The sequence below is a fragment of the Podarcis bocagei genome, assembly GCF_964188305.1.
Source record: "Podarcis bocagei genome assembly, chromosome: 6".
In the NCBI taxonomy this organism is placed as follows: domain Eukaryota; kingdom Metazoa; phylum Chordata; class Lepidosauria; order Squamata; family Lacertidae; genus Podarcis; species Podarcis bocagei.
Window position 1 is genome coordinate 95,045,713 of NC_138130.1, and position 14,824 is coordinate 95,060,536.

Genomic DNA, 14,824 nt, shown 5'->3' on the forward strand with positions numbered 1-14,824 from the left:
AAAAGAAGAGAGGAAAAGAAAAGGAAAGATAGAATTAAAAGAAGAAAATAAAAATATTTGACTTCCGATTAGACTCATTGTATTGTTATTTCTATTACTTTTTTCACACACAGTTCCACATTACTGTACAGGACTTACTCCTTCCCAGTGGTTGACAATGTAGGGATTATTTCAGGCAACTTTACAACAGGGTTTACAATTTTCAATTTATTTATTTATAAAAAATCTTATACTTGTTCAGGTCCAGAGCCCTAAGGCTCTGTTTACCTGAAGTGTACAGATGTGCTGTTCTGACAAATAGGCAGTTGAATATTATCCCACTCCTGACACCTGAGACATCGTCAGTCTTCTCTTCTTCGTTCATTAAAATCTTTAGTTTAAATATATGCCCATTAGCTTTAAAAACATGAAAAAGTCCCCTAATTATGCTTGTCTGGCAAAGTACAAACTATACCCAACAGGAATTTGGAAAGGAGGGAAAGGAAATAAATTGTGGTCTTGCCCTGGAAAGTCAATCAGAGTTCTGACTGACTTGATTATACATCTCTATTTTAGCCAGCACATTATGTTTAAACAATTTTGTTTCTATTCATATTTAGGTAGTCAATTCTTTTGGCCCTTTTTTGGTAAAATGTGAAAATACCTGATATCTCCCTGCAGCTCTTAAAGCAGCCCATAAAGCAGATATGAAAATATCTGATGTCACCTGCAGTTCACCAACCTAGTGCCTTCCAGAGGTTTCGGACTACAACTCCCAGCAGCCTGTTACTGCTCAGGTCAATGCTCAGGTATGATGGGTATTGTAGTCCACTAACATATGGAGGGCACCAGGTTGGGGCAGGCTGCTTCACACCTCGCAGTGGAAAACACCTTGAGAAAGGAACATCTACAGCAGTGTTTTCTTGGGTCTCCGGCTGTTTTTGGACTACAACCTCCATCATCACCAGCTAGCAGACCAGCGGTCAGGGATGATGGGAACTGCAGTCCAAAAACAGCTGGGTGGAATCTACACACATATAAAAAAAACCGCTGTGAAAATGCTTTTAAAAAAATAATTGAAAAACATTGAATTTCGCATAGCTCACTGTTGCCATCTAGTGTCACATTTGTATATTGCACTTTACAATGCATTTGAAACGTTTCATTTGCAGCTGTGTAGCTTCCCGACAAAGGTACGTATAGTTAAAGCTATGGTTTTCCCAGTAGTGATGTATGGAAGTGAGAGCTGGACCATAAAGAAGTCTGATCGCCGAAGAATTGGTGCTTTTGAATTATGGAGCTGGAGGAGACTCTTGAGAGTCCCATGGACTGCAAGAAGATCAAACCTATCCATTCTTAAGGAAATCAGCCCCGAGTGCTCACTGGAAGGGCAGATCCTGAAGCTGAGGCTCCAATACTTTGGCCACCTCATGAGAAGAGAAGACTCCCTGGAAAAGACCCTGATGTTGGGAGAAGGGGCCGACAGAGGACAAGATGGTTGGAGAGTGTTCTCCAAGCTACCAGCATGAGTTTGACCAAACTGAGGAAGGCAGTGGAAGACTGGAGTGCCTGGTGTGCTCTGGTCCATGGGGTCACGAAGAGTCGGACACGACTAAACGACTAAACAACAACAACAACAACAGCTGAGTCCCTGGAGACCCAAGTTTGGGAGACCCTGGCCTACAGGGACAACTCGTCCCAGAAGACTTACTCTTCTGCCAGCTGCACTTGCTCCAGACGGTCAATGAGGTCCTGATCCTGCCTCAGCTTCAACTCTCTGGCCATCTTGTCATCCACTTGCTTCCCCAGCTGTTGTGCATACACCTCTTGCTTTTGCTGAATGGTGGCACTGGTTGGCCTCTTCTCAAAGATGTACGATTTCTGTTCAGGAGAGAGGCAACCATCGGTTGAGAAGACCTCATCCAATCTTGTGCATTGAAGGAATTCCCAACCATCACAGAAACACGGGAAGCTGCCTTAGACTGAGCCAGGCCATCAGGTCCTTGTAGCTCAGCATTGCCAACACGGACTGGCAGCTGCTCTCTAGTCCTACTGGAGATGCTGGGGACTGAACCCAGGCCCTTCTACATGCAAAGCATACGCTCTTGCCTCTAGCCACGGCCTGAAATGTCTCTTCCCCATGACAAAATGGCACCTGTTGAAAACCCCCAAAGAGATGAGAACCAGTGCAGTATCGCAGTTAGAGGTTAAACCAGGACCTGGGAGACTAGGGTTCAAATCCCCCGTGCGCCATGATGCGCCACTGGGTGGCTTTGGAACAGTCACCATCTTCTGGCCTTGCCTACCTCACAGAGTTGTTGTGAAGAAAGCATGGACCAAGTGTGCCACTTAGATCTCCTTGGAGGAAAGCTGGGCTATTGATGTAATAAATAAATCAATGACACTAGTGGTAATCCCAGAGTACAGTCCTGGTGTGGGGGAGGGAGAATCTGCTGTTGCTAAGGTTGAGGGATTGGTCATATTCTGAACACTACAGTGATACCTTGGTTCTCAAATGCCTTGGTTCTCAAACGCCCAAAACCTGGAAGTAGGCGTTCCGGTTTTCAAACGTTTTTTGGAAGCCGATCGTCCAATGCCGCTGTTGGCTATTGTTTCTGGGGCACCCGCACCAATCAGAAGCTGTGTCTTGGTTTTTGAACATTTCAGAAGTCAAATGGACTTCCAGAATGGATTAAGTTTGCTTTTGTTTTTGTTATTTGTACGTTTTTGTTTTTGAGACTTTTTTGGTTAATTTGTTTTTGTGACTGTTTGGAACCCAGTTCAGCCACTGACTGACTGATTGATTGATTGATTGATTGATTGATTGATTGCATGATTGATTGTGTGGCTGTGAAAATGGATAAAAGCCCCCCATCCAAACAATGACTATCATCAGTGCAGGTAAGATTTTTTTTTTAATCATCTACAATACTGTCTTATTTATTTTATAGTACAGTACATTGATTATTGCTTTCATTTTATGGATCAATGGTCTCGTTAGTAAAATTCATGTTAAATTGCTGTTTTAGGGGTCAGGGAGCCAGTGTGGTGTAGTGGTTAGGAGTAGTGGACTCGTAATCTGGGGAACCAGGTTCGCTTCCCCGCTCCTCCACATGCAGCTGCTGGGTGACCTTGGGCCAGTCACACTTCTCTGAAGTCTCTCAGCCCCACTCACCTCACAGAGTGTTTGTTGTGGGGGAGGAAGGGAAAGGAGAATGTTAGCCGCTTTGAGACTCCTTCAGGTAGTGATAAAGCGGGATATCAAATCCAAACTCTTCTTCTTCTTGTTGTTTTCAATAGTCTAGAATGGATTAATCTGTTTTGCATGACTTTCTATGGGAAAGCGCACCTTGGCTTTGGAACGCTTTGATTTTGGAACAGACTTCCGGAAAGGGATTAAGTTTGAGAACCAAGGTACCACTGTATTACGAATGTATCCATGGATTGTTTTCATTTATATTATTGCACCCTGCCCTGGTATTGCCCTGGAATTCGGACAAAATAAGTACTGAGCTATTTCAGAGCACCTCCCACTTCGACCAGAGATGCCAGGGCAGTTAGACTATCATAGAGGGCATGAACTCACGTAGCTGTCCAAAGCTTTATCATTCTTGTGGTTCCTGGTGGCTTCGGCAACCCCGAGGTTAAAAGCCGCAATTTTCTGGTTCTCTTCTCGATTTGTCATCGCTCGCATCTGTGGTGGAGGAGATTTGCCGGAGGTGCATTCAAAGTGAAAAGGGGAGGGCAGAATAAAAGGGGCTGAGAAACCGACAGCTTACAATAATGCTTTGCCTTAAACGTGCAACGCAATCTCTCCCTCTCAGCATCCTTATAGATGCATTTGAGGTGAACGGTGGCAGAGCAGGGGGATTATTTATTTATTCATTGTTATTTTTATTTGTTAAGTTTGTTAGTTGCTTTTTCATCCCCAAGGCAACCCAAAGCAACTTACCAAAAAAATGGCAAAAAGGTGTGAGAAAGCCCCAACAAACAAGGTTTCGTTCTCTAAAAAGGCAACGCACCCAACACTCTATCTTACTCTCTCAGTCTAATTCTTCCCCTAGATATATTAGCTTTGCACCTGCATGTAGACTTTAACCCAGGAGATGTTCTCGAACAGGCAACCTCTACACACCGGTAGCAGTGAACATAAGATGCTGCCTTATTCAGAGACCAGGAACAAACAAATATGCCAGTTTCTCATTTTCCCAATGTTAAATTCATTTCTCCACATTTCCACAACAACTGGCAACTTTTAATTTCCATGAAAATTCATCAGCTTCTTAGAGGGGGGGGGGGGGTCTTCTCCTAAAGCAAACAGGTGTGCTTGCAGTTTTGACAAATATGCACATTTCTGCAAGACATTCCCCCTAATACAATGCATTTTCGTATGCTACTGCCACTAATTTTTGCATTTTCATGCCCAATTTCCGCTTAATACAGGCATTTCTGCATGTGTGAATCCATCCTCAGTAGAACAAGCCTCCCCTTTCTTGTTCAAAAGATCTGCCCTTTTTTTCTAATTAGAAGAAGAAGAAAAGGGTGTTGTTTTTATTCTTGTGCCGCCTTACCAGCTGCCTCTGAAAGGCTTCGTGATCCTTTAGGGCCTGATACTGTGCCAATATCCTGTCTTCTTCCTTCTCTTTCTTCCTCTTCTCTTCACCCAAGTACAAAGGGATGCTCCTCTGAGCACGCTGCATGCACAAGTAGCACATTTCCTGGGAATGCATATAGTACAAGCCACAGAGGCATTATTGATTTGAAGGCTTGATTTTGCCGCTTTTAGCTTGCCGACTCCAGTGTTCAGACGAAGTACTTAACCATAATTTGGCATGATGAGAATAAGCCGCAGCAAGCCTTGGGCTCTCACTCTCTCCTTAGCCTCCTCCTCCTCCAGTGTGGCTGTGGAAGAGGTGTTTAGAAGCTTTTGCTTCTGGTTTCCATTAACCACAGTTTAGTGAGTTGATCAAACCAGCAAAATGTGGTCAGCTTTAACTATAAGTCCTTTTAAACAATGAAAACAGGAAGATTGTTTACCTATTCTCTGAAGGGGCTAAATATCCTTAAACCTGTGGTTTTCAACCAGTGTGCCATGGCACCCTAGGGTGCCTTGAATGAGGGTCAGGGTTGCCATGGGCAACCCTGGCCTCTGTTCCTCTTTCCTTCCCTCCCTTCCTCTGATGCCCTCTTGTGTCTCTGCCGCCCAAAGGCTTGCACAACTGTTTGTTGCAGCAGCAGCAGCCCTGGCTACAAGCTCTCCAGGTGAATGGTGCCTCTGGGGCTAGCCAGGGGGTGCTTCCCAGGCCCCTGTGGGGCAGTGTGAAAAGGCACCTCTCTTTGGGGCAGGTGGGGGGGGGCAGCTCAGAGACCAGAGGCGGCAGCTGCGGCTGCCCAGAGGACTCCCAAGGAGAGGGGAGAGGAGGCTGAGGGAACACTCCATAAGCAAGGATGTCCGAAAAGGGGTGAGGGGCTGCCAGCTCTGCAGGCAAGGGGTGACACAACTGGGCTCCTGAGCCCCACAGGGGTGCCGCAGAAAGAATGTCATTGGTCAAGGGAGCCGTGGACCCAAAAAGGTTGAAAACCTCTGCTTTAAAAACCTAAGGCTGCTCTGTTTGCCTCAGCGTACCAAAGAATCAACACAAGTTAGTCACCAATACATTGTAATAGCACATCAGCTCCAAACTTCCCTCTGACTTGACTTCCTCAGAAATGCAGGCAGAAAAAGAGTTTCAAAAATGAAAATTTATAAATGCTAGTGGCTTTCAGTAGATAAAACTTGACTTGGCACGGTTGCACCTTGTCCATTATGGAGAGTAGGGTGTCTCTGGTGGCAGATTTGAGGGTAACATTAGAGGGCTGCAAATGCTCAATTGTTATATTTCCATCACAGTAAACCACCAAAATAATGAAACTGAAAGGGTCGTGGAGGAATGAATGAATGAATGAATTTATTACGGTCATAGACCAGAAAGAAAAGAAAAAACATAAAAGGCAGCAATAATTTACGAGGGAATGATGGTGTCAATTAAAAGTTGTAAAATTATACATAAAAACAATACACATATACACACACACACACCCATATACATACTCATATGTGCACTACAGTATATGTATGGGCTTAAAAAAGGGGGGGGGGGCTTGTCCAGGGGTCAGATCTTTTACTTTTTTACAGCTAATGCCCTCCGCTTGATCGCGGCCGCAGAAAACTTGGCCACTTTCAGTGTTACTTCTGGGTTTTTATCTCCTAGTAGGATTTTCAGCCGCTGAGATTCAGATCGACCTGGAAATTTCTGAACGATAGGGGAGATAAACAGTAACCTGATATCCCCGTAAAGGTCGCAGTGTAACAACACATGTGAAGCCGTTTCCACCTCCTTCAGACCACATGGGCAAACTCGTTCAGCATAGGGTTTGCCCTCGTATCTGCCCTTTAGTAAAGCAGATGGCAATACATCAAATCTGGTAAGGGTAAACGCCCGCCTATATTTTGCGATTTGTAGGTCCAGCAAATATGGGGTTAGATTAAACCCTTTTCCATAATCTTGGATAGCTGGGTATTTATCTATCTTGCTCATATGGTCCTGAAGCTCTACATCTCCTATTCGCTGGCTCACCATCATTTTAGCCTTTTCAAAGCCTGAGGCTATGAGTTCTTGTGGGGAAAGCCCCAGGCCCCTCAGTTTTTCATAAAGCGACAATCTCCATTTAGACTGGAACGGGTCTAGTAGAGTCAATGGAGCCACTCCCACTGGGAAAAATATGAGTTTTAGCCAGAAGTGAATCTTCAGGATCCATATCCTGGCATTAATAGGGAGTTGACCTACCTCCAGCCTAATGGCAGTGTTAGAGACACAGGTAGGTAACCCTAGTAGGGAACGATAGAATTTAGTTTGTACAGATTCCAGGGACTTGAGTTTTTGACAATTAAATATCTGGGTGCCATACATCAATTGTGGAAGTATTTTTGCAACAAAGACCTGGGAGGCAGCAGGAACATATTGACCTCCTTTTCCGTAAAAGAATCTTATGATAGCTCTGGAAGATCTTTGCGCATTTACAATGGAATTCTTAATCTGATGGCACCAAGATCCCTTCTCATCAAAAATTATTCCAAGATATCTAAAAGATGTTACTTGCTCAATAGGTTGGTTATTAATTTTCCATTTATGCCGGAGTTTTCTCTTGGAGAACACCATAATTTTTGATTTAGTGTAATTTATTATTAGGTGTTCAGCTTCGCAATACTCTGTAAGAGCTCGTAAAAGTTTTCTTAGACCCACACAAGAGAAGGAAATAAGTGCCGCATCATCTGCGTACAAAAGGACCGGGATTGGTGTATTATTTAGGTTTGGGGAATGAGTACTTGCTTCCTCCATCTTTCCGACTAGGGAGTTTATATAGAAGTTAAAAAGAATAGGGGCAAGAACACAGCCTTGCTTAACACCATGGAAACTTTGGATTTCCTTTGATAGGTTCCCATAACGGTCGCATCTAACACGGATCCGAGTATTTTCATGTAGTCTACGGATAAGAAGCAAAAGACGTCTATCGATGTTTGTGACCTTTAGTTTTTCCCAAAGTCTGTGCCGGGGTATCGAGTCGAAGGCTGATTTGAAATCTATAAAGGCTACATAGAGAGAGCCTCCTTTCTTTGAGGTGTATTTCTCCACTAGATGTTGCAATACCAATCCTTGGTCTATAGTTGATCTATGTGCCCTGAAACCAGCCTGGGCTTCCTTTAGGATGTGCTCCTGTTCCAGCCAGTCCGCGAGCTTTTCACGTAAGTGAGTTGCATAAAGTTTGCTGATGATGCTTAAGAGACTGATTGGTCTGTAATTGGCTGGATCAAGTTTACAGCCTTTCTTGAATATGGGAACGATGATTGCCAATCCCCAGTCCTCTGGTATTATTGCTGTTTGATCTATGCTGGTGAAAAGGGTGGCAAGGACTGGGGCCCACCAGTCAATATTGGCTTTGAGAAGTTCAGGAGAGATGTTATCTGCTCCCGGGGCTTTTCTGTGTTTGAGTGCCTGAATAAGCCTCCTAGTCTCCGCGACCGACACCGGAGGCCACTCATCACCTGCCGCACACTGTATTAGTGGCTGTGTCAAAGGCAGAGCTGAATATGAAGATTGGAAAAATGCCTCCCAAGTCCCTGCAGGTATAGTATACTCCACTTCTAAGGAAGTAGATCGCACTCCATTTGCTACCAGTCTCCAGAAGATGGCCGAATCTCTCTCTCTGGATGCATCTATTAGGCATTTCCATTCTCTTTTCTGTGCCAGGAGTTTTTTGTTTTTGATCAAAATTTTATAGTTTCGTTTATCTTCAAACCAGCCCGTGGGGAGTTGGGGTAAATTGGCAGATCTATAATTCTTGTATTTTTTCAGTAAATTTAGCTTCATATCCTGACATTCTTGATCAAACCAGGGTTTGGAGTTTTTATATACTGGGGATTGCCTACTTGGCCTGTTCCTTTTTTCCTTCAGGGAATCTTGAAGGAGTAAAATTAACTCCTGAAATAAATTTATCTTTAATTCATGGCTTGAGGAAGTTATAAGGTTTTCTCTCTTAGTGAGGAATTCCTTTGAGCATAGCCTGCTTGAAATTTCCTTATGCAGTTCATCTGTCCATCTGATGCGCGAATATCTGAGCTCCAAAGCTGTAGGGCTCGAATGCTCGATTTTTTCAGCGCAGGATAAATCCTTTCCCGCAGCTACGAGTGCACTTAATGGCAGATGGTCACTGTCTAAGCGCTCCTCCACTTTGCATTCCAGAACTTTGTTTTGAAGATCATACGACACGATTATGTAATCAATTGTGGAGGCGCCATTGTTAGATATAAATGTGAATTCTCCGACCTTCTCCCCCTCTGTACGGCCATTTAGTATAACCAAGTCCAACTTATTGACCAAGTGTAATAGGCATAAGCCGGCATAATTGCAGCCTTTATCCTTTGAGATTCTAGCTGGTATTGGGTGGGTTTCCTCTATAATGGGGGCTGTTTCGTGGAAATGGGCACACAAAGCCTCATCAGATTGTCCAGTTCTGGCATTTAGGTCGCCTGCCACCACTACAGAGGCATCAGGAAAAAGATTTAGTAGTTTATCAAGATACTGTTCTAACTGAGCCCAAGTATTTCTTATCAATCTTTTCTCTCTTTGTGGGGGTAGGTATACATTAATCAGCAGCAAGCTGTGGGTTCTCCACTGTACTTGCACAGCTGTGGCCAGATGGTCTAGTGGGTCTAGTTTTTTAAATATGGCCCTTAGCCTTGTTGAGATTAAAGTAACTAACCCACCTTTAACTCGCCCCCCTCTAGTACTTAAAAGACCTGGGAGGGGGAACGCAGAAAAACCATTTAACTCCACTTCACTTGTGCTCCAGGTCTCCTGGAGAAACACAATATCATGTCTCTGAATATATTTTACAAAGGATTGGTCAGAAACCCTCTTTTGCCAACCTGCAATATTCCAAGTTAGCAAGGCAAGGTTGCACGTTGTCTTGCCAGAAATTGATCTTAGTCAATTTGCCTTTGAAAGATTTATTGGGCCTATCTTTTTATCTGTTGGTTGGATTTCATTCATTTTGGCAATGTCCATAGATGTGTTATCGCCCAGGTACTCAATGGAATCAGTTGAAGGGTGCAGCGTGCTAACATTAGTGATCAGTACTCCTTTTTTTGGCAAATCTGCCTTGAGGTGTTCTATTTGACTGATACCAAGTTCATCCTCATCCAGGTATCTCATGCTGGTCCAAGAACGCGTTGTGGTTGTCATAGGGGTGGTTTCCTTCTTAGATGGTAGATTGTTGCTGTCCCTTACGCACTGTGTTAGATCTGTTGCTGTCAGGTTGATCTCTGCAGCTGCAGAGGTATTATAGGGGTAGTCTTTCGTGGTTGCCATAAAGATGGTTTCCTTCTTAGATGGTAGTTTATCCCCTGCGCACTGTGTTAGATCTGTTGTTAACAGGTTTATCTCCGCAATTGTAGAGGTATTATAAGAGTAATCTTTCATGGGGTCTGTCTTGGCTTTTTCAGAGAGGTTCTCTTTCTTTAATTGGTCCGTTGCCGGTTCTTTCTCTCTTACTTTTTCCTGAGCATTCATCTCTGTTAGCTTATTTCTAAGGGTCTCCAATCTTCTCAGGATCTCAGATTGGGCAAGAAAAGGCAACAATCCAAACTGATTTATTAATGCCTTTTCTTCTGGATAGAAGTTATCCATCCCCTCATTAGGCAATCTCATATCCTGTCTTAGTTTCAAGGACCCTTGCTCAGTATGTTCCAGTTTGTCTTTTGAGTGTCCTCTCTCCTCCTTTGGTTTACAAGTAAGTCTTATCTCAGCTGTCGTAAACTCATCAGGGAACAATTTCAAACATGTACTGTTTTCGAAAAATCTTGTTACCGTTATCCTTTTCTTTGACAGCAGATGTCTTGATCTATATATATATTTAGCCAAGTTTTGATCTTTGAAGGAGGCAATCACTCGCAGAGAGTATCCATTGTAGAATATGAAATCTACTGAGGTAATATCATTTAATTTTATTTTCCCTGGCAGCATATCATCTAAAATATTCACAAAATGCACCGAGCGTTCTTCCTGTGTAAGGAAGCCCTTTGGCTTCGGGTAGTTAAGAAAAGCTAACTTCCTATCTGCCAACATCAGTTTCCATCCTTTATCCTGGGGCAAGTCTTGCCCTGCTACTGGCTCATCTTGAAATCTGCCATAATCAATAGTATGGGGTGAGTCTTCTTTAATATTTATAGATCCTTGGGGTTTCAGCATAGAGCACCCGGGTAGTGATTCCGTTTCCTCACTTGTTTTGTTAGGCAGCAATGATGTTTCTTTCAAAGACTTCAGCTGGATCTTTTTTCCTGGATCCACACTGTTGTTCTCTCTGCTGCCATGTATAGCAGATTTGTTAGAGTTTGTTTTTGATTTTGTTGGAATCAGCTTATATAGTCTTTTCCAGCATACTTTGCATGCACGTCGGTTTATAACAGATCTCCTTGCAGTTTTTATGTTCTTACTTTTCTTTTTAGTTTCAGCTTTCTTCTTATGGGATCTCTTACCAATGCCTCGCTTCTTTTGATTTACTTCGATAGGAAATTCAGTTTTAGGGACAGATACATACAGCCCTATGTCCTTTCCTTGGTGTAAATGATTTTCTGCTGCTGATCCTTGTGTGCACTTGCTGGTTGCTGGTTGCTTTGTATATTCTGGCTCTTGAGGGGTGGTTTGTGGATCAACACCATGAAGTTCTGAGCCTTTAGCTTGGAGGAGATAATTTTCCACTAATGTCAGGAGCAGCCCATTTGTTATTGTTAAGTATTTTTTCATAGCTGCCAGATCCAGATTTATAGAGAGCAGCCAGTCCTGAGGATAGCAGTCATTGTTTTCCGTCTGGGAGCCCATAGATGAAGTCTGGGGTTTCTGGGAGTTTCGGGTTTCTTCCTGTAACTCTGAAGATAATATCTCAGCCAAGACTATTTCATGGGCCAGGCTCATTGTATTTCTATTTTGGTTGTTATTCTCCGTGTCCTGTATTCCTCTAGAGAAGGTTGAGTAATCTTGAGCAGCAGAGGGAGAAAGAAGAGCCTCATCCTGCTTCAACTCAACCATCTCAGCCATCTCAGCCATCTTTTGCTCATTTCCAATTCCATTCTCGTTGTCCCTTGTATGTAAAAAGTATTGCGTGATTTTACTCTGTTTCTCATAACACTCCTGGAACAATGGACTTGTCACTATCCCCAGGTCCCTACGTTTCTTTCTAGTAAGTACCATTTGTAAATCTTTGTTACCAATCAGGGTTATTCTTCCTATTTCAAAAACTATGTCTCTTAGGAAGTCGGAAGCTCCACCCAGCTATGGGCTAAGGTCCAAAATGAGGCAAGATTTGGAATAGCTGTTTGTAGTTTGAATTTGTAATTTGATAGCTTATAGTTCAGAGCGTAACACGGAGTTGGCAATAAATCAGCTGTCACCCATTTTCCTTGTTGTCGGTCAGACTTGAGGTATCAAAAAAGCTTTTTTTAGAAGCAACAAGCTAAAAGGACTGTTAAACTACTTAAAAACTCTGGAGGAGTTAAAATATATTATAAAAGGAGTTTCAAAAGTTGGCTCGGTGTCGAGCCTGTTTAAAAAACAGATTTAGAACTTGCCTCAGATAACCTCCAGAACTCTGCAGCTAGTTCGGCGGCCATCTTCCCTCATACACAATCGTGGAGGAATGTTGTTGGGCTATTTCTAGCACTGGAACAGCTATAGGGAAAACTTTACAGCCTGAGAGCTGCATTTTCTTTCTGGGCAGACTTCTAGGGGCCACAAGAGGCTTTCAAAGACAACCCCATGTTTAACACATTGCAGTGGTCCAGTCCAGTCGTTTTTGAGGTAAAAAGTGCATGCCACAAGAAATGCATTAGTGTCTGAGTTGCCAAAGGATGCACACAATCGTATTCAAAACGTGCACCCTGTGGCAGCAGTTTTGGAAATACAGAGCTAGAACACTTCTCAGCCACAACTTTGCTAAATCCATACTTCCCCAGTAGGTACAAAAGCGCCGAGGTGGGTTCTTTTGCCTTGCACATGCTTTGTACACAAGTGTGCACACCACCGCTCATGCCCCCACCAAAGCACCACCAGAGATGTTAGGAACTAGGACAAAACAGGATTGCATCCCCGACATCCCGCCCTCCCAAATCTATCTAGGAAAAACAAGCAGAAATTTTGCTCCAGCTCAGAAATTCTCAGTGGTGTTTACACCGGCAAAAGCTATTGTTTGCTCAGCATTTAAACACAGATCTGCTCCTTGCTTGTGTAAAAAGGCTCTTTTCAAGTAGGTGCAATGACTAGAGCATTGCCATAAAGGCAAAAGAAGTGGCATATGTAAGAAGTGTGCACCACATGGTCCTCAGACTGCAGGCGTGGCTAATCTGTGGGCCTCCATATATATATGTAAGCAATGGGCCAAATATGGGTCACAGGCTGCCAGCTGCCGACTTCCATCCCCTACCAAAGGCCATGCCTATTTGGCCCTGCACAGATATAGACAAAAAAGGAGGAAAAGCTACGTATTATACCTGGCCTGCCCTACCATGATCTTGACAAATTGGGGATGGAGTCCGGGGTCTGAGAGCAGGAATTTTGGCGGGGCTGGCCTCTTGCTCTGTCTTCGGGGCTTCGGGAGCGGGTGTTGTTGTCGGTCCTTGCCTGGAGAACACAAAAACATGGCCAGCAGGAGTTTTATGCATGCCAAACATGAGACTGTGTCTCTGGAGACGGCGAGAGTGTCGGTCCCAACTTCTGCCTTGACAGTGGGATCGGAAGTTGGACGAGCTTAACCTGAATGTTGCTCAGTCCCTAGCAAACTCTGGAGCCTTGAGTAAGGATTTGGGCTTCCATCGCGCTAACACTGCTGCCCTCACCATCCTTAGAGGGATCTGTTAGAATTCCTGCTCCATGACTGAAGTCATAGGATTGTTGTCTATCACATGATGTGGTGTGTTTTGACTCCACAGAGTGGGAAGTGATGGAGACAGGATGTTTGTGTTACTGTCTTCCGTTAAGCGGGACTATTGTCCTTTGTTCTTTCTCTTTGCTGTCTGATGCTAGAGAGAGAGGAAGCCATGTTGCAGTGCTCCGTGTGTGTTTATATGTAAATAAAGTAGATTAGCCCAAATGCTGAGTTGCTGAGGTCTGTTACGCAAGCTGCGAAGACTCTGCAGATCCCTAAGTGTGCCGATGTCTGTTGGCATCGGTCGCTGTGATGTTCGGGCAGAAGAAAGCTTTTGAAGCTCCCTACACTCGTGTAGGACCCTGACAGAGAAACATGCCTGACTGGCATGTTCTCTCCCTCCTGGTCGGTCGTTCGGGAGCTTCAAAAGCTTTCTCCAGTCTGAACATCACAGCGACTGATGCCAAAAGGCATTAGCATGCTTAGGGATCCTGCAGTATTTGCAGTTTGCATAACAGAACTCAGCAGCACAGCATTTTGGCTAATCTACTTTTATTTACATATAATACACTCGGAGCATTCTGACTTAGCTCCTTCCTCTTTCTCATTAGACAGCAAAGAGAAAAAGAACAAAGGACAATAGTCCCACTTTCCAGAACACAGTAACACAAAACATCCTGTCTCCGTCACTTCCCACACTGTGGAATGAAAACATACACCATCATGTGATAGACAACAATCCCATGACTGCAAACACGGAGCAAGAATCCTAACAGAACCACCAGCATTGGCACTGCCCAGTCCTTTTAAGGGCAGTCTATACCTAAGACTTCCTTCCCCAGAAGAGAAGGGTAGGATTAAAACAGCAGGCGTGCTGAACGCCATTATCTAAATAAACAGAATGCAAAGAGGACAAGTTGAAATTCTATCGGCCTCCTCATCTTTGGTGCCGTCTGTTGTGTGCAACATTATAATCAGCATCCCTTGCGAAGAAGATGCCTCCATGTTAACCCACAAATAATGGAAGAGGTCTCTGGTTTATCTCCTCCAATTTCCCTCAGCCCCGAACAAAGGATCTCTTCCAGTTAAGGACAAAAGTTCTCCTACATCTTTAATTGCTGGCAAATCCATTTTTCAGTAGCTTCAGAGAGCAACTGTTGGCCTCTCACACAACGCCTCAGACGAGCGCTTAAAACATTTAAAAAGCCTTTCAGCGCTGAGGACTTTGACCCTGTCGAAACCAAACAGTGTCTTGTCATCAAGAGGAAGGATAGAATTTGCCCCCGATTGAGAAAGAGGATCCTGAGTCTCTTCAATTATACTTTGTTGTTCAGCTGCACAATAGCTGCTGCAGAGAGCATATGGGGAGGGAAAAGCAATGGTCAGGAGA

At 43.9% G+C, this 14,824-nt stretch overlaps 1 protein-coding gene across 1 annotated transcript in view; it reads right to left on the reverse strand.

The window, feature by feature from the left end:
- CCDC81 (coiled-coil domain containing 81) overlaps window positions 1-14,824 on the reverse strand; it is a 37,512-nt gene that overhangs the window by 9,908 nt on the left and 12,780 nt on the right. Inside the window, exons 8-11 of the mRNA XM_081197372.1 lie at window positions 13,061-13,190; window positions 4,551-4,697; window positions 3,566-3,673; window positions 1,691-1,860 (exon numbers count right to left, since the gene is read on the reverse strand). Of these exons, the coding sequence (XP_081053498.1) occupies window positions 1,691-1,860; window positions 3,566-3,673; window positions 4,551-4,697; window positions 13,061-13,190 (555 nt within the window). The remainder of the gene's footprint in view (window positions 1-1,690; window positions 1,861-3,565; window positions 3,674-4,550; window positions 4,698-13,060; window positions 13,191-14,824) is intronic.